The 26,256-nt window shown below is 34.3% G+C and overlaps 1 protein-coding gene across 1 annotated transcript in view; it reads right to left on the bottom strand.

Annotated features, from left to right (window-relative positions):
- Positions 1-26,256, bottom strand: part of RANBP17 (RAN binding protein 17) — a gene marked incomplete at both ends in the record, with an annotated part of 325,987 nt that overhangs the window by 241,126 nt on the left and 58,605 nt on the right. The window contains 2 exons of the mRNA XM_080698633.1: positions 11,242-11,377; positions 22,167-22,272. Of these exons, the coding sequence (XP_080554759.1) occupies positions 11,242-11,377; positions 22,167-22,272 (242 nt within the window). The remainder of the gene's footprint in view (positions 1-11,241; positions 11,378-22,166; positions 22,273-26,256) is intronic.

Genomic DNA, 26,256 nt, shown 5'->3' with positions numbered 1-26,256 from the left:
ACTTTTCTATTGATTGTGCAATTAATAGTCTATTTTCTAATTTACCACTACTCCTACCTTGCTTCCTGGAACAACACTGTTGTGGTAGGTGTGCTCATCTTCAAACTTAATGCAGCAATAAGAATGTGCTAGAGTTTACACAACTGCTCACTTCTGCTCCAAAATACTGTTTTAGTTTGAGTGACCTTCAAACTCTGGGTTGAGGTGGGTAGGACATTATTAAATTGCTTTGAAGGGAACTGGATAAGATATGTTGCCTGAGAAGGTATGTGTAGAGGTTAAAAGGGTGCTCCTCAGAGGTGGCCTAAATTCACCCCAATCTGATAGTTCTGCTTAGAAATAGTGTGCCTTGGCCAGATAAGTACCACATAGGGGAGTGTTCCCCAGGTTGTTTTCAGATGACCAGGTAGTTTTTCTGAAAGTGAGCATATTTTTGTCACGTTGATTAGCTGTTCTTCTACATCATTGTTATCCTGTCTGATAATGATTCTAGGGTTTACATTGGAACCATCTCAGAATAATTAAAACTTTTTAGATATCTAAAAAATCATTGATTCAGATGCTAATGAGATACTGCAGGAATAACTGCTGTTTTTCTGACAACTGATTGTGAAACTTTAAAATCTGCATACCTCTTATAGTGATGATGAGTATGCAAAATCTGGAAAGATATTCTTTTTTTTTAATATAGGTAGATAGGATTGTCATTTATTTCCTATTTAGATATATTGACATTCATCCTATGAAAATATGCAGGTCATCAACCTATTATAATTTGATTACTTATATTACTTTTGACTTAATAATGAGGCATAAATTAAACTTTCATAGAATATACAAGATAAATATTTGATACACAGAACAGTAAGATTTGTGAGGGGCTTTTTCCGAGTTAAATATAGAGCCCACATATTTTAATATTCACTATTTTAAATGAACAGTGCATGAGGGGAATGCAGTGTCAGTACTTGGCCTATGTTTAAACTAGTGTAGTAACCCTAGTCATACCATTCAATATGTTTGCTTTTAAAAATAGGTAACCACAATTGTTTTAGCCCTTGCACTTCAAGAAATCTAGTCTTTACTTTCAGCTGTCTATTAGGTCAACTCTGTTTACTAGATGAATGTTAATAAAAACTATATGAGCCTGAAAAAAAAAAAAAGAAAGAAAATCATAGTTAAGCACTTTCAGTTAGAGGAGACTGAATTTCCCATATATGCTAATACCAGTAGAAAAATTTGAAAATATAAATGAGCTGAAAGAAATAAGTGTTTATTAATACTAGAAACAAATTAATATTTCCTATTTCTTCTGCTAATACTTTAGCTTTTACTGTCTGTTTTATATCATTGTAACTATAACAAATACATGTAAACTTAAAAGAAAATATGCAATTCTGGCTTAAAATTTCCATACAGTTTTCTATAAGCCTAATGTTAATTTTTCTTCCTAGAAATTAGATAAGAACATGAATTAGCAATGGACAGTATTTATTTGAGAAGGAAAAAACCACATATACCACCATATATTTTTAAATATTTACTTAAAACCAGGCTCTAAGGCTAAATATATTCTTCAAATAGTAATATGCCTTGAGAATAATATTGTATGACTACCTTCTTATACTAACATTTAAAAAAATTATGAAATAAAGGACTAAAAGAGAAATGACCTCAGTTTTCCTCAGTTTTATAGAAAACTTTCAATGCTATAGGATCACCTTCTTGAAGCATAAGGCTTTGTGGAAATATTTTAATTACATTTATTTACAAACTAGTAGATAAATGACTTTCCTTGTTAATCAAGTTATTATAACATGTATGAGGGTTTATGAATTCAGAGAAGAAGAAACAAAGATGTGGGATGGATTATGTACACAAACTGAGTAGTCTGGACTTCTAAAGCAGAGGTAGGATGGAGTAATTCTCATCTTGATTCCTTTAACACAAACTACTTGAAGCAATTATGAGAAAAAGAAGAAAATACTTTCAAGGACATGTATGAAATTTGCAGCGTTAACTACTTTCAAACTATACAATAATAAAAATACCAATTTTAGAACCAGTATTACATGTGAAAAAAATTTCTGGAAATTCAGAAGATTTGCATATGACTCAATCACTAGAACACCAAAGTTAGTGACATGTATTCACATATAACCACCTTCATTTAAGCAACTTGAAGTATATTCCACCCCAGGACTTCATCAATGAAAGTTTCCATCGACATGTTACAAAAAGGCCAATAAGATATTAGGTAGAGATTTTGAATTTTCAACATCATCTACTTTATTCCAGAAGAAAAGACTCACAAATGCAAAGATCATGTATATATCATGAACTGGGGACATAACTTATCAAAATTTTTATCAAAGGGAAAAGATTATATATGGTATCCCTCAATTTCAATTAAATAATTATTAAATATAATTTAATATTAATAATATAAATATTAAATATAAATAATAAAATTACTTAATATAAATATTAAAATTAATAATATAAACATTAGATATAATAATAATAATAATTATTATTATTATTATTATTATTATTAGTGGTGGTACTGGGGCTCCTGGAAACACTTCTATCTCCAGGCTACACTCCCTGACCTATTATATATTTTTATTGGGAAACAAGGTCTCTTAAGCCAGTGAGGCTGGCTTCGAACCTGCGTGATTCTCCTGTCTCTACCTCCCAAGCGTGGGGATTACAAGCGTGCGCCACCACACCCAGCTCAATTTTTAATTTATGGGGAAAGATTATCTTGCGTATAATTTCTACAAGACCCAATGAATACTAAGAAAAATTACAAGTCAATAGGGAGGGGGCACAGTAATTACAGTTACAAAATTTAGTAACCAAAATATCTTTAAATTAAGAATATTTTTTAGTGCTAAAAATTACCTAAAGATACAACTTAGTCACATATCACATGTTTTTCATTTATTATTATTTTATTTTATTTTCTTAGAACCACCTAAACTTTCAAACATCATATTTAGAGTAAATATACATGAAACAGAAAAGCAAAGTTCTCCACCAGAAGAATCACCTTCCACCTTACTTTAAAATAAAAGTCAAATTATAATTACTCAAGAGAACAATCTAAGAAGGGTCACTTGTAATCTGAGAATGTATATACATGGACCTTTATTCTGTGCATTTATCCATAGATCTCATATTTTTATACTGTTTTAGAATTTACAATTGTTGACAAGAAGTGAAAAATGAGATTAAATATAGATTAAGAATACATTGTAAGCCTATGTTTTATAAGTAATCAAAAAGAATTCTCTGTATTCTTCTAAGGTCTAACATAGCGCTTGATTTAGGAAATAAAATAAGTGCTTTTTGAATCCATATATATAATTCACATTTGATATCAAATAATAGATCTAATTTGGCATAATACATGATTTGACAAGAGTCAGTTTTTTAAAATATCTAAGTCCTTTTTTTTCAATTTACATTCTATATTTCTACAACTTACATTAAAATTTCAATTACTAGTGGCTCCTAAGATTTTAGCTTTAGGCTTGTCTGCCCCAAACTTCCTGGTCTTCTGCTTAATGTTCTTAAACATTTAAATGCACTGAGGGAGTTCATACTTAAAAGGAGAACTTAGCAAATCCATTTAATACCACACAGAATTTGTGTGTATGTTTTTGCATATTGTTGGAAAGGGGTTATAAATTGAACCACCAAAGGACATTTTACCTCTGAGCTACACCCCCAGCTCTATTTTATATTTTGAGGCAGGGTTTCACTAAGTTGTGGAATGCCTCACTAAACTGCTGAGGCTGGCAGTAAATCTGTGATCCTTCTGTCTCAGCCTCCCAAGTAATGGAATTACAGGCGTGCACTATCACTTCTAGCTCAGGACAGACATTTTTAAAATAAAACAATTAGGTCTTTACTCTGCTTTGCTCAACATTTTATTAAGGCAAGTTACAGAATATGTTTTTTTTTGGGGGGGGGTAATGGTACTGGGGGTGGAACCAGGGGCTTTTCTACCTCTGGGCTATACTCCCAGATATATTTTATACTTTATTTGGAAACAGGGTCTCACTAAGTTGCTTAAAGCCTCATTAAGTAGCTGAGGCTGGCTTTAGACCTGTGCGATCCTCCTGTCTCAGCCTCCCAAGTTCTGGGATTACAAGCGTGCGCCACCACACCGAGCTTTACAGGATGTTTTTATCATTAATATATATCACCGTGTGCCGGGCATGGTGGCGCACGCTTGTAATCCCCGCGCTTGGGAGGCGAAGACAGGAGGATCGCGCAGGTTCGAAACCAGCCGCGCTGGCATAAGAGACCCTGTTTCAAAAATATAAAATAGGTCTGGGAGTGTAGCCCGGAGGTAGAAGGGCTTCCAGGAACCCCAGTACCAGACCTATTTTTACATTTTTACATTTTCACATTTTTATTTGGAAACGGTCTCCTAAGCCAGCGCGCGCGGCTGGTTTCGAACCTGCGCGATCCTCCTGTCTCTGCCTCCCAAGCACAGGGATTACAAGCGTGCGCCACCACGCCCGGCTATAAAGCTGATATTTTTCACCAAAGCGGAAATTCTAAGAATAGAATAGTATTTTTGTGATAGAATTTCCTAAATATTTTCCCCCAAGTTATGTATCAAATATAGATATTATTTTAACAAAAATCAAAATTATTCAAGTACCAGAAATAGCTAGAACATTATTTCAACATTGGATTAGTCTTATTGTTACAGCCACCCATTTAAATTAATTTGTTTTTCTGTTTCATTATTCAAGTGCTTTTATTCTCAATTTAACAGTAACTGTTAGTAACATACCATACAGGAGGCCTAACAACTGTAGGGAGAGAATGCCATCTGGTGCTTCACATGTGTACTTGACAGTTAAAAAAAGCTGAGTAAAAAGTAATTACACAAAATTATTTAGAAATCCACGTATGGAAAAAAGAAAATTGAGATAATTCCCATTTTTATTCTTACAATTTAAAAATATATCAATGAATATTTAATACTGTCTTAAAGCAAATTCCATTCATTTCTACAGAAGTACAAAGATATAACACACACACTACAGTACTGGAGTCATACAAAAAGGATCACTTACTTGGTCTTAACAAAATGTTTCCTATAAATGAATTACTATTTTATAAGTATGTGATTTGTACACAGGTGAACTTACTCTCCTAACAAGAACACTTTTGAAAATGGAAGGTGAAGCTATTAGCTAACAATTTTGCCTGGAAAAAAAGTGTGAACTGATTTGTAAAATCTTTGGCAAATCTAGATGTATGGTCACATTATTTAAAAATTACTATCCTGCCTTCAGTCCTTCTGCCATCGTAACCATCTCAGTGTCTTAAGAATCTTCCTTAAAAAAGAAAAAAGCTTTTTAGAAAATACACACCTTCACTCAGGAAAATGTAGACCAAAAAAAAAAAAAAGTAGTAAATTAACATGGGATTATACTCCCACACACGATGGTGTTCCCACTGAATCAGTTACCTTAACACTCAACAGAGCCTGCTTTTTTTATTTTTAATTTTACTTTGTTATTTCACTTGAATTCTTTGGCATTGATAAATATCCTCTTTTGAAAGTTTAATCCTTTATAGGAGAACTCATTCATACACATTATCATGACATCTTTAATTGGAATGCATTATGGTTGACATCTGGCAGATGCCAAGTACTTGGAAAGAAAGTAAACTTAAGACATGGTGGGTGGCTGTATGTGTTTGGGTGTTATTGGTTGTATGTTGGAGTAGTCATGGGAAAAAAAGAGATAGAGATCATTTTAGATGATGGTTGGAGACAGAATGAACAGGATGTCAAAATGGAATGAGGAAGAGAGAAAATCTCTAAGACTAACTTTTTAAAAAATTTAAATTTAAATCCAAAGAGAAAAAGGGAACTTGCTTCCTCCTCAATATCCTATATTGGAAAGCTACAATTCAGGCATATTCTATTAATACAATGCTTTATAAGTGTCATTGATTAAATAGGTATTTGTGGTTCTATTTTGAAAGAAAAATAGATTCCATGATCTAAATTTTTTTTTTTAACTTTTGGAATTTAACTAATTGGTGAGCTTTTATAACCAACCAAGTAAAAACTGATGGTTATGGTAGGGTAGTCTTGAATAAATAAAGGGATTTCAGAACAAAGTTTGAAACTCCCAACTTTTGGTAGGTATTCAGAAGCCAACATGCATGTGTGTGTTTTAAAAGGGCTCTTTCTCATACTTTTTTTTTTTTTTTTTTTGCGGTTCTGGGGATGGAACCCAGGAACTTTCTACCTCTGGGCTATACTCCCAGAACCATTTTTTATATTTTATTTGGGAACAGGGTCTCATTAAGTTGCTGAGAGCCTCTAAGTAGCTGAGGCTGGCTTTGAACCTGTGTGATCCTCCTGTCTCAGCCTCCCAAGTACTTGGACTACAAGTGTGCGCCACCATGCCCGGCCACTCGAATTTCAATTGGATTAAAATAAAAAATTTCCAACTAAATCAGTGAGTACCAGGATAAAAACATAATAAAGTTGCTTTCAATAAATAGGCAAGAGGGATATGGGCAGCACATAGAATATAAGTCATGTTAGAGTAGAATTATGATAAGTTTGCAAAGATAAACCAAACTTGACTATAAGAAGAAATTTATTTTGTAAATAATTGGGATAATTTTAAGCTCAGGAAGAAATGGTACAAAAAGGAATGTATTACCTAAAGATTGGCAAAATGAAGATCCAACTTGGTAAGTATTATGATAATACAGATCAATGGAAACACAACCTACTCTGCTAGGGAAGGGAAATAAACTGTTACAACACTTAGGAAGACAACATGATAACCTAAGAAAGTTAATGATGTGTACATTCTATAGCCCAGTGATTCCACTCCTGTTAATTATCTTCACAAAACCCTTACACGTGAATGAAGAGACAGACAGGTACAAGAATTTTTACTGTGGTATGGAAAAACTTTTGCTTATAAATACCACAGAAATGTAGACAATAAAATCATGGGTGATAGTAACACTAAATTTAAGATAGTTGTTACCTTTTAAAAATATGCAAGAAAAAGTTTCAGAGCAGCAACAGGAGCATTAATGTTTAATTAATAAAATATGTACATCTTTATTTCCATCCATTATCCTAAGTGAGGTCAATCAGTCTCAGAAAGTCAAGGGTTGAAAGTTTTCTCCCATATGAAGAAGCGAAGAGAAAAAATAGAAAACAAAAGGGACTTTGGACAATTTAGAGGATAGACACCAGAAGAATGGAGGAAGAGGATAGGGTGAGGAAGACAGGAAGGGGAAAGAGAGAAAAATGATGAAAGAAACAAGTGAAATTATGCTATGTCCATGTATGGAGGTATCACTGCCAATCTCACTATTATGTACGGGGAGGGGTGGGTAGAAGGATGGGACCTGAAGGGAAATGCACCAAAACCCGTGTCCATGTTGATCTGTAGGACTCTGAACCTCACTATGATGTATGATTACAAAACACTAAAAGTGAGAAAAATACAGATCTGAAACAAATATAGCCAAGATTTTGAGATATGAAAAAGCTGAGCAATAGGCATATCACATTATTATTCTTCTCTCTTATTTACTAACATAGAAACGATCACTATGGTGGCAGCCTGGAAAATGGACTTCAGTAAGGAGAAGTGAAATAGAAACAAAGAGAGTAAGAATACTTCTGAAATCCAGTGAGAAACAACTAACAATGACAAGGGAGAAAAAATGGAAAGGACAAAATAAAGGAGAAAATCTTAGATATTCAGAAAATAAAACCAATAGGGATTGGTTTTATCAAATACAAGAAGTGCCAAAAAGGGTTTTTTTGGTTCAGTGTTATTCTTCCTTAAAACAGACAACGAGGAAAAGTGGATTTCATTAGAAAAGAATTCCTTTTCGGAACCTGCTGAGTTTGAAGGAACAATCCAATAACCCAGATCCAACAGGAAGCAATGGATCCAAGTGCCTACCAGCACAGGCTCTGGAGTCAGGTGTCCCATTCAAACTCAGTTTCAGGCACTTACATATTAACTCACCACTCCAAGATTCAGCTTCCAGGCCTACAAAATGGGAGGGTAATAACTATCTTTACGGTGTTTGTGAGAATTGGACTAGGTGATGTTCAATAAATGCCTACAACTATTATTTATCACTTTTCTGTCTCATTTATAGGACATTTCTTCCACACATCACAGGACTGGTGACTCCCCTTGATCCCTAAAGCATTAATTTACATAAATTATATTAGTTTATACAATTCTTGTAAGAATTTCAAGATGCTTAGTATCATATCTTATTTAAACTGCTGAAAATTTTGTGTAAATCAACATCATTTTCCAACCCAGGGATATACCCTCAAAGTACTAAACATATGATCTAGGCCCAATTCCTATAGAATTCTATTAAATACATATATTCAAGTCAGTAAAAAACCTACCAATCATATGCTAGGCCCTTGGGGATGGTAACGATAAATAAGGCAGAAACAATGCTAAGCAAAATTACAGTCCACACATATTTTACTAAAAATTAATTACAATGCAGTGTAACAGAGACTAAAATAGGGGCTATTCAGATACTACAAAATACAGATAAAAAGATTTCTCCCAGAATATAAGACTTATAAAGAGCATTCTAAAGGATGAGGTATTTGATATGAAAGTTATATAGGAGTTATCAGAGTAAGACATAAAGCAAAATCTGGAATTTTTACATGTTCTAGGCAGAGGGAATATTCATCCCTCATTCCAATACCAGGAACTGACAAAGTACTGAAGTATGGGGCTAATGAAATATGCAGACGAGACTGTACAGGGCCTTGTAAGTTATTCTCTATATGATAAATAATGCCTAAAATTGCTTCACAGAAATCCTAATGCAAAAAAGTAGCTCTATATTAAATATTACTCAGTATTAAACCTTTTCCCATTGAGAAAGAAAGATGTGGCTTCACTGCCACAGGTTCATTTAATTTTACATAAAGACAATCTTTGAAGCTAAAGAATATCTGTCTTTCAACATGAAAATAAAATATAAAAAGCGTTCATGGAGTTTTTTTCAAAAAAACTAACCTTTATGCATCATAAATGTATATGATGATCAGAAATTAGGTTTTTTTTCTGTAATTCGATAGTTATCTTGGAGTAAATGCTGCAATTGCAAGAGCTACCTGTGTGTATTCAAGGGGCAAATGGGAACCAATACCATACTCTTTTTGACCATAACTTGGAATCAGACAATATATTCACCAAGAAAGAAGTCTCCGCCTAGTCTTTCTTAGTTGCAAAAAAAGAGCGCAATCGACCCTAGGTATCATGGGGGAACTGGTTCTGTGATGCTCCATGGATACCAAAATACAGGGATGCTCAACTCCCTTATATAGAATAGCATAGTATTTGCATAGAAATCTACACACATCCTCTCATGTAATTAAAACATTTCTAAAGTACTTATAATACTTAATCGAACGTAACTCTTTGCTAAGCAGAGTTGCTATATTGTATAATTTAAAAAATGATTTTAAAAAAGTCTATGCATTCAGTACAAGTGCAATTTTTCTTTTTGAATATTTATGATCTACAGTTGGATACAAAACCCATGGAAATGGAGGTTTAACTATATAGTACTTATTAAATGTCTTAGGATCTGTTCTTTCATCACTAAGATGGAAAAAGTAATTGTAACAGAGTGTGTGGAGGGATTCTACAAGACAGGGAACATATTAGAAACCCTCCAAAATGGTTCCTACTTCATCAGCAGGCAAGCTAGAGAAACTGCAAAGCAGACTTACTTCAGGTTATGCCACAGATTATATCTTAGATAAAAAACTACCTTAGGACTGAACTCATTTGATAATAGAGCAACAGCAAGACGCATGCACCAAAAATGTCAGTTATAATAAAAGAATATTAATTTGATGGTGTTTACTTTTTCCTAATATGTAAGGGTTTTTTTTCCAAAAGATAAAGTACAACTTGTTTTTATAATTACTTCATATTAAACTTACAAGCATGAATACACATATGTATCTATTACAAAAAGAAATACACTAAAACCAAACAAGTATTTCTCCACACTTATATGATTATTATCAAAAATTCACAAATTTACTAAAGGGTAAGCAAAATTTCCTAGAATAAAAAAATTCAATTAAGTACAAAAATTTATTTTAGGACTTTCAAATTAAAAAAATCCTACATCACTAAACAAAATTCAAATGAGATAAGAATATCCTTGGGATTTTTTAGAGGTGGTTTTGAAAACAGTTATTGTTCCAAAAAGTAGGAGAACAAAACAAAAATCTCACAGATCTTACTAGGGTCCTAAGCACCATCATTTATCAATATTTGTGGGAGACTGGTTCCAGCACTCCTCACCATTGCTCCAGTCCCTTAAAGTGGTATGATATTTGCATATAGCCTACACACATCCCTCCTACACTTTAAATCATCCCTAGGTTACTTATAATACTTAACATAAGAGCTAGGTAAATGGTTGTAAGCCGTACTGTGTATGGAATAATAACAAGGCATGAAGTCTGTAAATGTTCAGTACAAATGCAATCTTTTTATCAAGTATTTTCCGTCCACAGTTGGTTAAATCCATGGATATGTAACATGCGAATACAGAAGGCCTTTTGTACTAAGTATCTGCTTAGGGCTGCATAACTGCCTTCAGTAATTTCTAATATGCCTCAAGATCAAGTTATCTAAACTACTGATGCTAAACTTTCACTTATCACATTATGAACATTCCCTGCATTTAAGAGATTTGACTGCAGCCTGTCAAGTACACACCTAAATTCTCATAGTTCTCATTATTTAACATGTAAAAACGCCAAGAAATGAGTGGAATATACTGGAAATCACATAAGTGTCAAAAGATCTGAACTTACTAAAACAGCAATTCTTGTTTGGAATCTTGAAATACAAAAGGCAAAATCAATTGAAGAGTTTAAATTAATCTTAACTATTTAATAACTACCCATGTTAAAAACATTTACTACTTCTCTACCAATCAACCTTCAAAAAGAATGGTAAATCTAGGTATTAAAGAAGCAAATTAATTTTGTATTGATTTTCAATACCAATTTATCAAATGAGTTCAATTGCTCAGTTAATTATTTGTAGAAATTTAAATACATCACTGAGTTCACAGCTATTTTATGTACACCTCTTTCTTCATCTTTAATAACTTAAAAATAAAACTGGTAATAAAACCTACCTTTGAGGTTCTTTGAAGTTGATCACCAACATATGTTTTACGAAACTGATCCAAAAACCACAGAATTGCAAGCTCTATTTTCTCATTAGAACACTGAGGCAATCCAGTATCCATTAAAGATATAAGCTGAAAAACACTTTTAGGTGAAGGAAAAAAAATGTTTCAGCACAGGCTTAAAGAAACATTAAAACACTTATATAAATACTGTAACAAGTGGAAAGATAAAAAGCATACAAAAACATTTTTTAAATCTCCTGAAATCCTTCTCCAGAGGATACTACAATTGGTCTAATTCCTTCTAGTATTTTTAATATAGACCTAAATGTGAACTTATATGCTTTCTTTTTCTAAAAAGCTTCATAGATAAAAACATAGCATATACATATAATCTATACAGATAAAAGTAAACACATGCATATATATTTAATAAAAGAATATTAAATATAGTGTGTATTCCATTTTCACTTGTCTTATATTTATAAATATTTTAGGATCATGTGACTAAAAATTTTTTAAATATAAAGTATTATACATATTCTGTTAAATCACTCTTTTTTGTTGGTACTGGGAATTCATCCCATGGGCATTCCATCTCCAAGCTACACCCCAGCCCTTTTCATTTTAAAATAAGGTCTCACTGATTTGCTAAAGGTCTAAGTTGTTAGGTTGGTCTTGAACCCTAGATGGTCCTGTCTCAGCCTCCCAAGTACTAATTATTACACGTGTTCTATTGTGCCCGGCTTACATTACTCAATGAGTTTTAAAAACTTTTACCACCAGGCGTGGTGGTGCATGCTTATAATCCCTGTGTTTGGGAGGCGGAGACAGGAGGATCGCACAGGTTCAAAGACAGCCTCGCTGGCTTACGAGACCCTGTTTCCAAAAAAAAAAAATATGTACCACCAAAAAAAAAAAACTTTACCTAAAAAAGCCCATAAGATAAGCCGGGTGTGGTGGTACACACTTATAATCCCAGCATTCTTAAAAACTTGGTGATAAGAATATAATTATAGTATAATCATAACATAATGTTAATATTAATATATATAACCTCTAAGATTTCCAATCATTTTTAATGCATCCATACCAATTTTGTTAATATTCACAGAATTAAAAACTTGGGCAGAGTATGGTGGTGTATGCCTGTAATCTCAGTGTTTGGGAGGCTTAGACAGGAAAACCACATGTTTGAAGGCAGCCTCAGCAACCTAACAAGAACCTGTTTTAAATTAAAAATAAAATAGGGCCAGGGCTTATAGCTTAGAAGTAGAATGCCCCAGATTTAATCACCAGTACCATCCATGCACGCATACACACACACACACACACACACACACACACACACACACAATTAAAAACTTGGAACTTAATGGGTTAAAATTTTCCAGTGGGTGGCTGCCAAGTACCTTGTACTAACAAAGTCAGTATGAGCTGGGCGTGGTGGCTCACACTTGTAATCCCCGCGGTTGGGAGGCAGAGACAGGAGGATCGCGCAGCCGCGCTGGCTTAAGAGACCGTTTCCAAATAAAAAAGTATAAAAATAGGTCTGGGAGTGTAGCCCAGAGGTAGAAGGGTATCCAGGAACCCCAGTACCACACACACATAAGAAAGTCAGTATGATCTTTTAAGAGATATTAAGTAGAGAAGACCAAATAATGGTATGTGCTATGAATGTATCACTATGATTCTATCATGTACAATTACAATGCACCAATTGAAAATATTTTTTTAAAAAGGGAATGGAATATTCACAAGGAAATATACAAAGACACAAGAAAATATGCAAGTGGGTAGTCGTTAGAATGTCTAAAAAAACCCTCAGAAAATAGAGTAGAAGAATGATAACTCACACCCTTAATAAGTACGTAAATTTTTACAACCATATAAAAAACAACGCAGGTAGAGGATATTCAGGAAGCCGCATTCTTTTCTAACCCTGACCACCTATCTAATTCCTTCCATGTATATACACTTGAACATATACACATTGTTAATAGCTTTTGTGTCCTTCCAAATATATATGTATATATAATTTTATTTTAAAAAGACTATATAAGGAAATTAAGACTCTAGATTCTCATCCCAACTCTTTAAAATACATGTAGGAAGCCATATAAATAGTTTTACATTTAGCTTTTTCCCTTTGACAAACTATATTGAGATCGTTCAATGTCAGACATAAAGAGCTTCCTTACTCTTTTGCAGATTCCTAGATTCCATTTTATGAGTGTGCCATATCTTCAAACATTCCCCTATTGATGAACACTAAGGTTGTTTACAATTAATAATCCTGTGTATGTCATGTGTAAGTTTACAATACACATTTGTAAGAGTGAAATAACTAGCTCAAATAATACAAATTTTTACAATTTTGATAGCTATTACCAAATAGTCATCCAGAGAAACTAAAACAATAGGTTCCTACCATTAGTCCATAAGAGTGCCTAGACATACTTAAAAAAAAAGTAATTCTGGATGATATGAAACTTAAGAATTTCTGGAAATCTGCAAAAAGGGCATAGAATATCAGTATGAGTTTAACTTATACTTCTTTCACGAGGTTACAATTTTCCATGTTTTGAAGTCATATGTACATGCTTTTTTGTGATCTATTCATATATTTTGCTAATTTTTTTCTACCAGGGTGTGTGTGTGTGTGTGTGTGTGTGTGTGTGTGTGTGTGTGTGTAGCTGAAGTGTGAACCTAGCGGGATTGTAATTCTGAACTTCTGAGCTTTACCACCAGCCTTATTTTATTTTTTATTTGGAACGAGGGTCTCATTAGGTTGCTGAGAGCCTCCCTAAATTGCCAAGGCTGGCTTCAAACCTGTGATCCTCCTGTCATAGCCTCCCAAGTAGTGGGATTACAGGTATGCACCACTACACATGGCTTGTCTTTTTAAAACTGCTTTGTACAATTCTTTGCATATTAGAGAACTCAACTCTGCCTGTAGCCAACCTGTAATTTTTATTTTTCATTTGTCTCAACTTTGATTATAGTAGTTTTTCAATTCCAGCAGAAGTTTTTGTTTTTCTTAGGCAAAAGTTATAAAAATCATCTTTCTGGTTATCACGTAATAGCAAGATTTTACCTGAAATGAGGTATTTTTTACATTTACCTCTTTCATACATTTGGACTTTTTTTTTTTTTTTTTTTTTTTTTTTTGCCTGGTACTGCAGATGGAACCCAGGGGCCTTCTGCCTCCCAGCTACACTCCCAGACCTATTTTATATTTTATTTGGAAACAGGGTCTCTTAAGCCAACTGAGGCTGGCTTTGAACCTGTACAATCCTCCTGTCTCAGCCTCCCAAGAGCGGGGATTACAAGCATGCGCCACCACGCCCGGCTTACATTCGGACTTATTCTGATACACATTGTAAGTCAAATATTTTAGATGGCTACCCAATTGCCTTTCTTGTACAGTCTATCTTTATTCACCATTATGAAGTTCTTGTTTTCATTCAATTATGCATTCAAATTACTTACAGGATTTACTTTTTCATGATTACAGGAATTACTTACAGGATTTACTTTTCCATGATTAATCTAAGTGTATTTTCATCGGTTTTTCCTCATATTATGAAAAAGTTTCCAAAGCATTATAATAGTTTTACAATGTTAAGGCTATACCAAAATTTAATCATCTAATTTTGAATACAAATTTGTATTTCTAAATGAAATACTAACTACTGTTCTCTCTCCTTTAGCCCCAAAGACAAAATACCTAGATCATGGCACATAAACTATTTTAAAAATGGTAAGGAGGATAGGGTGGTGTGAGCCTGTCCATCTTAGTACTTGGGAGGCTGAGACAGGACAACTGTAGATATGAGGACAGCCTCGGCAAGTAGTGAGATTCTCATCAACCTAGTGAGACCCTCTTTCAAAACAAAAAAATAAAACAGGGCCAGGAGTGCAGCTTGGGATAAGAATGTCCCTGAGCTCAATCCCCAGTAGTATAAACGAATGAATTAATTAATTAATTAATGAGCAAATGAGGTATATACTGTCAAAGTGTTAAGAAAATATATTTTGACACTATTATGATTGTGTGCTACTGTGCTATGCTTATATTAAAATACATTCTTAAAAGTACCCTTCACTTACCATCTTCAATACTACTAATATTATGAAAGAAAATTTGCTCAAGAAGTAGATTTAAGAATTTTACTACCATGTTTGGGTTTTTTCTAAGATGCACTTATACTTTAATTTTGGGAGGAGGAAAAAAGTTTTTTTTAAAGCCTGTGTATCGTTCAATTAGCAGATTATTGGTGTAATTTTAAGTTAAACAGATATATACCTCAAACTCCATTTCTGGATCCAGGTAATTTGTCAAGTGACTGACAGAAAGCATATTTTGCTTTTTAAATTCTTTAATGAGTAGGCCCTCCCTTCTCCTATTCAAGTTCTTTGTTGATTCTATGTACTTTCTTGTTTATTTTTATTTCCCTTGAAGAGCACACATTCCCAAATCCAAGAAAGATGTACAAGCGAAAGAATTTGTTTTACAACTTATACTAAGTGTGTGATTTCCACCTCTGAGGAAGAGAGTAGAAAAAAATTCCCAGAGGGTACATCATCCTTTTGTCAAAGAAGTTTTGGTAGGCTGTACAGGTTCAATGGCAAACGCTTAAAATCCAAATTAGCAATGGCTTGAACAATACAGATGGTTATTTTTCTCTAAATTAAAAATCCAAAAAGCATGGCAAGGCTGGCTGACTCTCCATGATGTACCAAGCTCAAGCTCCTTCTATCTTGTTACACTTGCCTCTACAGTGAATTTGTGGTCTAAGATGGATTATTTGGTTCCACTCATTAAGTCAAACTACGTTGCATATCCACTGATATCCAAATGCCCCAAACAATAAGCACTTAACCATATCTAACTATAAGACATTCTAATACATCTACTCTTTTATCACATTGGACATTCGCTTAGCAAAAAATCAGATATTTATTAATATAAAGAAGAAAAGAGGAAGAAATATGAGGGACAATTAGCAATCTCTACTACCTCCAAAGATTTATAGTCACCTCTAACAAGTGTTTAGGCCCAGTGTTTATCTCCCCCCCCTCACACACACACACACACACACACACACACACACACACACACACACCTTCTCATGAAAAAATAAAATGGTTAATCATTAAAAAACATTAAGTTCTCTACAAAGAAAATTATAAAACACTGAAAAAAGAAATCGAAGAAGATCTTAGAAGAAGGAAAGACCTTCCACGTTCATGGATTGGCAGAATAACTATCATTAAAATGGCCATCCTCCCAAAAGTGATCTACAGATTTAATGCAATGCCCATTAAACTACCAAGATCATTCCTCACAGACATAGAAAAATCAGTCCTTAAATTTATCTGGAATAACAAAAAGCCCAGAATAGCCAAGGTAGTTCTCAGTAACAAAAACCACGCAGGAGGAATTAGCAATACCTGACTTTAAACTATACTACAAAGCCATTGTAATAAAAACAGCATGGTACTGGCAAAAGAACAGATATATAGACCAATGGAGCAGAATAGAAGACCCAGAAACAAGTCCACACACTTTCAGCCAATTGATTTTTGACAAAGAAGCCAAAAACATACACTGGAAAAAAGATAGCCTCTTCAACAAATGGTGTTGGCAAAACTGGTTAACCATATGCAGAAAATTGGATATTAATCCCACTTTTTCACCCTGTACAAAAGTCAACTCACGATGGATCAAAGACTTGGAAATTAAACCAGAGACCTTGAAGCTCCTTGAAGAGGGCATAGGTCCAACACTACAACACATAGGTACAGACAAACATTTCCTCAACAAGACCCCAAAGGCACAACAAATTAAAAGGAGAATCAATACATGGGATTGCATGAAACTGAAGAGCTTCTGTTCAGCAAAGGAAACTATCAAGAATATCAAGAACCTCAATCAAGAGCCAACAGAATGGGAGAAGATTTTTGCTACCTACACCACCGATAGAGGACTAATATCTAGAATATACAGAGAACTCAAGAAACTCAACACTAAGAAAACAAAGCATCCAATAACAAAATGGGCAAATGAACTAAATAGACACTTCACAAAAGAAGAAATTCAAATGGCCAATAAATGCATGAAAAAATGCTCAACATCACTGGCAATCAGAGAGATGCAAATCAAAACTACCCTGAGATTCCACCTAACTCCAACTAGAATGGCAATCATTCAAAACACAAACAACAACAGATGCTGGCGAGGATGTGGAGAAGTGGGAACTCTGAGACATTGTTGGTGGGATTGCAAATTAGTGCAACCACTTTGGAAAACAGTATGGAGAATCCTCAGAAGAATGGGAACAAATCTACCATTTGATCCAGCAATACCACTGTTGGGTATCTACCCAAAAGAAAAGAAACCAAACTACCAAACTAATGCATGTGTATCTATGTTCATAGCTGCACAATTCACCATAGCCAAACTATGGAACCAGCCAAGATGTCCATCAACAGATGAATGGATTAAAAAACTGTGGGATATGTACACAATGGAATTTTACTCAGCCATCAAAAAAAACTCAATTACATCATTTCCAGGGAAATGGATGGAACTGGAGGACATTATGCTAAGTGAGATTAGTCAGTCACAAAAAATAAGAAATCTGATGCTTTCCCTAATATGTGAGAGTTAGGGAGATATGGGTCATAGGAGGAACTCTTGAAAGAGGAAATCCTATAGAGGAGCAAACAAGACAATCTAAAGGAGGAGAAAGGAGGGGGGGAAAGAGGAAAATCTCTAAAACACACAATGTACTTAAACATATCGAAGTCAATCACTAAGCCAAGCAAGGGAGGGAGGGATGGGGAAGGAATGGGGTGGGAATTGGGTAGGGGTTAAATCAGTGATGAGTACATGTTTGTACACACAAGTTTTCTACCCCAATATGTTGTATGAATATAATGCACCAATAAAAAAATTATAAAATAAAAAAATAAAAATAAAAAACATTAAGTAACTAAATAATTTCAAGGCTGGGCGTGGTGGCGCACACTTATAATCCCCGCGCTTGGGAGGCAGAGACAGGAGGATCGTGCAGGTTCGAAGCCAGCCGTGCGCGCTGGCTTAGGAGACCCTGTTTCCAAATTTTAAAAAATGTAAAAATAGGTCTGAGAGTGTAGCCCAGAGGTAGAAGGGCTTCCAGAAACCCCAATACCACCAAATAATAATAATAATAATAATAATAATAATAATAATAATAATAATTTCAACCCAAATATAAGCACACTATTCCAAATACAAAGAAATGAATATTTAATAATTATTTTAGATTCCCAACTTCTTAATTATGTAAAAAAAATATTTGAGGGCCTAATACATATCAAGTATATTAGATGTTCAGATTAGTTAGCAAGATATCCCCAGTCTTTTAGATATCCACAGTCTATCCCAAAAAGGCAATAAAACAAGCTATTAGAAGAATGAAAAGCATCTGATTTATTTTTTGTGATATTAATGTGTGAAACCTAAGGAGAAATGGGTAACAGGAGGAACTCAAGATGAAGAAGGGATACTATAGAGGAGAAATTAATTAAGGTGACCTATATGACGAGAGGGAAGGGGAAAGAGGGAAAGTATTTAAATCACACAATGTACTTAAATATATCAAAGTTAATCAGGAAACCAAGCATGGGAAGGAGGGAGGGGAAAGGAAGGGGTTAAGGATTGGGTAAGGGCTGATGTATATCTCCACAAGAAGTTTTTATCCCATTAAGATGTATGACAATGCACCAATAAAAATTTATTAAAAAAAAGAATAAAGAATGGCAAGTTCTATAACAAATGCTATAAAAATGTTAGCAGAGGTAACTAATATTCTGGGGTGCAACAAGACAAAGAAAGTGTCTTTGAAGAGAAAGAAGCATGTGGAACTATTTAGAGAGGGGGAAAAAAAGTAGCTGAGGACAGCCTTAGCTACTCAGTGAAACCCTGTTTCAAAAATAAAGAAACTAAAAACAAGGGCTGGGGGTGTAGCTCAGAGGTACAATGCCCCTGTGTTCCATCCCAGTACCGCAAAAAGAAAGAAAGGAAGGAGGGAAGGAAGGAGGGAAGGAAACAGAAAGAACCCAACAGATAAATTGTTTGCTCTTACTCCCCCTCTCTCAATGGGTTATTTTGAGAAAAACAACAATAGCTTCGTGGGGCCTGAGAAAAATTCCTGTAAAAGCAACCAACTAACTGTGCTTTCTCAGTAACACACCACCTTATCCATGGTTGTTATGTTCTATAAAGTCACTGAGAACATTGGATTAATGAATATTGAATCCCTGCTCCTAGGGGAAATAGAGGGTTAGGTTCCTGTCGGTCTCTGACTGCATTTTTGCCAACAAATCACGACCTTGTTTTATGTGTACTTCTGTTTAAAGAAATTTTATTTAATATATATAGTTGATTTGTTAACATTGAACTCTCACAGTCAAGAGTACTAAGATGTACGTTTGAACAATGCTTCTCTAACTCATGTATTTGTGAGTCACAAGACAACCTTCTTGGACTTAAGGACTCTGCACAGTAAACACTTCAGTACTATAGCTGGACCATATGAACAGTGAAATAAAAGAAAGCACAAACATGGCAACATGGCAAGTGTGGCACTAACTAGACTACAAAAAGATACTGAGAACTTCAACAAGAAAGTGGAGTCCTCTTTTACTCAAACTAAGCTGAGCAATTGGGCAAGCGACAATTAGAATGTTTTTGCTTCTGTGTACATGTCTGCAGATGACAGCAAAATCTCCACAAGAACTGATTTAAGGATTATAAACAAATTTATTCAGGAAGCCAAAGCAGAAAAACAGACTCCAGAAAAATGAGGACTACTGTATTTGTCTTTTCTTATTCTCTCCCCTATTTTCCCTGTCCTTTCTCCAGTTCAGACAACCTCAGCTACTTAGTGAGGCCCTGTACAATTCAGTGAGACTCTGTTTCAAAATAAAGAATAAAATAAAGAATTAAAAATAGGGCTAGGAGTGTCGCTCAGAGGTAGCATGCCCCCTGGGTTCCATCCCCAGTACCACACAAAAAAAGTTAAAATATACATACATAATTAAAAAGACTCAGATGATAGCAGTGCTCTTCAAATTATGTATGATTTTGATTTTCACTTCTACGTGTGTGTGAGTGTGTGTGTGTATGTGTGTGTGTGTGTGTGTGTATGTGAGAGAGAGAGAGAGAGAGAATGAGTGTGTGTGTGTGTGTGTGTGTGTGTGTGTGTATGTGTGTGTGTGTGTTAGTTATACTGGGGATGGAATCCAGGGGGCTTCTACCTCTGGGCTCCCTCCCCAGACCTGTTTTTTATTTGGAAACAGGGCTTCACACTAAGTTGCTAAGGCTGGCTTTGAACCTGTGATCCTCCTGTCTTAGCCTCTCAAGTACTTGGAATACAGCACTCACCATGATACCCAGCTTGTACCTATTACTTTTTGACCAGATGTATGTCAACCTAATTTTGCAACCAACCTGATACATATCAATTTTATATGCTTCATAACATTCTAAGCAATGAAAACGCAACCTAAATCTTCATCACATTATTTGTACAAATGTATAAAAAATGTGTGAGTCTTATTTGTGATTCAAGTTCTCAAAATCACTTAACCTCTAAATCTTAGTTTTCTCATAAATAGAAAGTGGAGTAATACCATTCTCAAGAGGCCACATACAATATTCTTAAGCTCCTAATACTAATTCATTAATTAAACTTAACACTAAATAATGACACTATATGGGCAATGAACTGAATTCATACTTCTTAAAAGAAAAATACAAAATGGCCAATAAATATACAGAAACAATGCTCAATATCATTTGCAACCAGGGAAATGCAAATCAAAACTACACTGAGTTTCTATTTAATTCCAATTAAAATTACAATTATCAAAATTACAAATAAGCGCTGGTGAGGATATGGGGAAATAGAAATTCTTATACACTGTTGGTGGGATTGCAAATGAGTATAATCATTATGGAGATCAATATGGAAGTTCCTTAAAAGACTATGAATGGAACCACCACATGACCCAGCTATACCACTCCTTGATATCTTTCCAAAAGAATTAAAATCAGAATACTAGCCGGGTGTGGTGGTGCACACTTGTAATCCCAGCATCTGGGAAGCTGAGATAGGAGGACTGTGGTTCGAGGACAGCCTCAGCTACTTAGTGAGGCCCTTTGCAACTCAGTGAGACCCTGTTTCAAAAGAAAGAATAAAATATTGAGCTGAAGGTGTCACTTGGAAGTAGAATGCTCCTGGGTTCCATCCCCAGTATATATATTAAAAAAAAATCAGAATACTATAAAAACACATGAATATCCATGGTTATAGCAGCATAACTCACAATAATCAAATTATAGAGTCATCCTCGGTATGTGTCAATAGATGAATAAAGAAGATGTGGTACATATACAAAATGGGATTTTACTCAGACATAAAAAAGAACCAAATTTTGTCATTTGCAAGAAATAAATGGAACTGGAAAATATTATGCTAAGCTAGATTCAGTCTCAGAAAGTTAAGGGTCTTATGTTCTCTCCCATACGTAGAAGAGAGAAAATAGGAAACCAAAGGGATTCAGATAAACAAGAAGACAGATCAGTAGAATAGTGGAGGAGGGTTTGGAAAAGCAGTTGGAGGGGAGAAAGAAGAAGTAAACAAGAAAGCAGTTAAAATAATACTAAGTTCATATATGAAGGTACTACTATAGAGCTCACTATTATGTATGGGTAGGGGGCGGGAACTCGTGTGACCCAGAGGGAAATACACCAAGTGCTGTGTGCATGTATGTTTGTATCTCTTTGAACCTCACTATAATGTATAAGTACTAACAAAAGCATAAAAATTAAATTTCTTAACTATTAAATTTTTGTAAGTCACATGACCATTACTTACCGACAGGATAATTCTCCATCCATGGCATCATGTTCATCTGTACTGGTATATGTTAATCTTCCTCCTACAACTGTCCCAACTAAGTATACCAGCCATGCAAGACGTCCTAATACATAAAGAAAAAAAAAAAATTCAGCTAAGTATTGATAGAACTAAATTTATTTTTCAAAAAAATTACAAAAATAGCAAAATGATTTATTCTTCCAAATGAGAGATCACTATTATGAACTCAGCTCTTGATATAAACTAAACAGCTGAGCTTTATCAAGGGCAATATAAATGGTGAAAATAGCATAGATTTTAGAGCCAGATAAAACTACATTTGAATCCTGGCTCTAATAATTTGCTAAGCTTTCATGTAAGTTATTTATCACTTTAAATCTTAGGAGTTTTCATTTGCAAAACAGGGAAAAAATAAGAATTACCATGAAGACTTAAGGTAAAATTAAATTTGATTAAAAAAAAAACCCACCATGTTTTGGGGCAAGACTGTTATTTCGTAAGAGAATACTGTTCTGATCCAAAGACTAGTATCTTTTCTGAATGGTCAGTATCATGATGGTGCCAGTCTGATCATTTTGAAAACACTTCTGCTAAGAACATAGTAGATGGCAAAGGATTTATTCTCTTTGTATTTTTAAAGCAATATTTTTAAAAATCCAAATTTTTCATAATGTAATTTACCATATTTTGACTATTGAGTTAATTTCGTGTTCAAGAGTAGCAAAGGGTTAAAGAGCTTTAAATAGTGACACAAATAGCAACAGCTACAATTTTTAAAAGTCTTACATGGAAGCAGCCAAAATTGACTAATTTAGTAATAAAGTTATTTATTTATTTATTTATTTATTTATTTATTTATTTATTTATTGGTGGTACTGGGGTTCCTGGAAGCCCTTCTACCTCCAGGCTACACTCCCAGACCTATTTTATAGGTTTTATTTGGAAACAGGGTCTCCTAAGCCAGCACGGCTGGCTTCAAACCTGCACACTCCTCCTGTCTCCGCCTCCCAAGAGCGGGGATTACAAGTGTGCGCCACCACGCCCAGCTGTAATAAAGTTATTTAATGAATGAGTTTTGCTTGTGGCATAACATTTTATATCTCTGGATTTATCAATCTATGTATCAGATCCTCAAAACTTTGGAGGCCTTTAAGAATAATTAACATAAAACTATCTTACTCAAAAAGTTGTATGTTTTTTGGGGAACTGACTTTTCAAAGATAAAGATTTATTTCATAATATTAATATCAATTGTTTCTTATGTTGCTAAGTCTTGTTAATTAACATAATATTTTCATAAAGTGTGGAACAGACAAGAGGTTGGTAATGCTTGTTAGAAGTATTAAGAAGAATAAGTAAACTTTGAAGAAAACTTTTTTTTCTTATTGTCCTATGGATACTAACAGTAATGACTATACTACAATTCCATCATAACTGGGGAGACATCAGCATGTTAAGGTGACAAACTTCCTGTAAATTAGAAGCATAATCTGACAAGTACACACACACAGAGCACACCACACATTAGAACAACCATACAGTCTTGTACATTAGCAATATGAAACACTGAATAGGAGAACAGTAACACTAATTTGATGAGGTAATCCAACAGAAAACAGACTATTGAGTTCCATAATATGTATGACTAGTGAATAAGATAACAGAAAAAGCCCATGTAAGAAACTAAAATTACTAAGAAAGTTACCTTATATACTTCAAAGAGTGGTATGACAATATGAAAGTCTACACATATGCTCTCCCCTATGACTCATTTTCAACTATAGACCATGTCAGGTGGCTGCTTGCTCTTCCAAGCATCTTATACCCGGGCCTGAAAATGTTTTAGGTATTCTTCATGTTCCTCATTTTCACTTTCCAAATATTTTCCATCTCTTCAGTGTCAAAACGCATACCTTCACAACTTCCTCATCAAAATGCTTGGTGCAATTATCTACTCTCCCTTAAAAAAAAAACCTTATTTTTTTAAGGTTCTGGTTCCAGATAATCTTATTTTTTAAGGTACTGGTTCCATCATAAACACTACTGATTTTAATATCTACGAAGATTAATCCTGCAACTCCAATAGTCCTTTGTTCTACTGGGAATCACCAATTCATGAACCTATTACTATTCATTCAATCATTCACTTTTGTAGTGCAGGGGATTGAATCAGGGGTATTCTAGGTTCAGTAGGCTACAGCTACAGCCCTATTTTATTCTTTATTTTAAAACAAAGTCTCTCTTGATATAGTTTTGAATGCATATGGCTAATATTTTTAGAATTTTTGCATCTATATTCATTAAGGATATTGGTCTGTAGTTTTCCTTTCTTGAGGTATATTTATTTGGTTTGGGGATTAATGTGATACTGGCCTCATAGAAGGAATTTGGAAGAGTTCTACCTCTTTCAATTTCCTGGAACAAGTTATGAAGTATTGGTATTAGTTGTTCACTGAAGGTTTTGTAGAATTCAGCTGGAAACCCATCTTCAACAAAAACTATAAAACATTAAAGAAAGAAAGTGAAGAAGAACTTGGAAGATGGAAAGATCTCCCATGCTCATGAATAGGCAGAATAAATTTCATCAAAATGGCCATTCTGCCAAAACTGATCTATAGATTCAATGCAATTCCCATTAAAATACCAACAACATTCTTCAGAGACCTATGAAAATCAACCATGAACTTTATATGGAGAAAGAAATGACCCAGAATAGCCAAAGCAATTATCAGCAATAAGAAACATGCAGGAGGCATCACAATCCCAGACTTCAAATTATACTATAGAGCAATAGTAGTAAAAACAGCACGGTACTGGCACAATAACAGATATACTGACCAGTGGATTAGAATAGAAGATACAGAAACAAATCCACACATCTTTAGTCAATTAATCTCTGACAAAGGGGCCAAGCTCATACGCTGGAGAAAAGACAGCCTTTTCAACAAATGGTGCTGGGAGAACTGGCTATCCATTTGTAGAAAGATAGAACTACACCCCTATATCTCACCATGCACAGGAATCAACTCAAGATGGATCAAAGACTTAGAAATTAGACCAGAGACTGTGAAGTTATTAGAGGAGAGCATAGGCTCAACACTATAACATATTGGCATAGGCAGTAACTTTCTCAACAAAACCTCCAAAGCTCAGGAAATTAAAGCAAGAATTAACAAGTGGGATAGCATCAAACTAAAAAGTTTCTTCTCATCAAAGGAAACCATCAATAACCTAAAGAGGAAGCCTACAGAATGGGAAAAGATCTTTACCAGCCACCACTCTGATAAGGGGCTAATATCCATTCCCAGCACTGCCAAAAAAAAAAAAAAAAGTGAATGGATTAAAAAAAACTATGAGATATGCACACAATGGAATTTTACTTAGCCATAAAGAAAAACACAATTACTTCATTTACAGGAAAATGGATAGAACTGGAGGACATTATGCTAAGTGAGATTAGTCAGTCACAAAAATTAAAAAATTGGATGCTCTCTTTACTATGCAGAAGCCAGGGAGAAAATGGGTTATAGGAAGAACTACAGACAAAAGAAGATACTATAAATGAGCAAATAAGTTGACCTGAGGGGATGGAAGGGGAAAGAGGAAAATTCTCTAATGCACACGATGTACTTTAACAATCAAAGTCAATCACTAAGCCAAACAGGAGAAGGAGGAAGGAGGGAATGAGGTGGGAATTGGGTAAGGGCTAATTGGGTGATGTGTGCACATATGTCTCCACCATCTTGTATTCCATTAATATGTATGAATACAATGCACCAATAAAAATATATAAAAAGTAGAATAATCAACCAATTCAACAAAAAAAGCAAAGTGTCTGGATACAAAATCAATCTTAAAAAAATCAGAAGCTTTCCTGTATGTCTACCATAAATCCTCTGAAAAAGAAATCCAGAAAACACTTCTACTCAAAATATTCCACAAATAAAATGCTTAGGAATAAACCTAAACAAGGAGGTAAAAAAAAAAAAAAAGCCTCTACAAAGAAAATTATAAAACACTAAAAAAAAGAAATCGAAGACCTTAAGAGATGGAAAGATCTTCTATATTCGTCAATAGACAGAAAAAA

The sequence above is a fragment of the Muscardinus avellanarius genome (genome assembly GCF_963383645.1).
Source record: "Muscardinus avellanarius genome assembly, chromosome: 7".
NCBI lineage: Eukaryota > Metazoa > Chordata > Mammalia > Rodentia > Gliridae > Muscardinus > Muscardinus avellanarius.
Note: the sequence above shows the minus strand (reverse complement) of the source record. Positions and strands in the feature narration are given on the sequence as shown.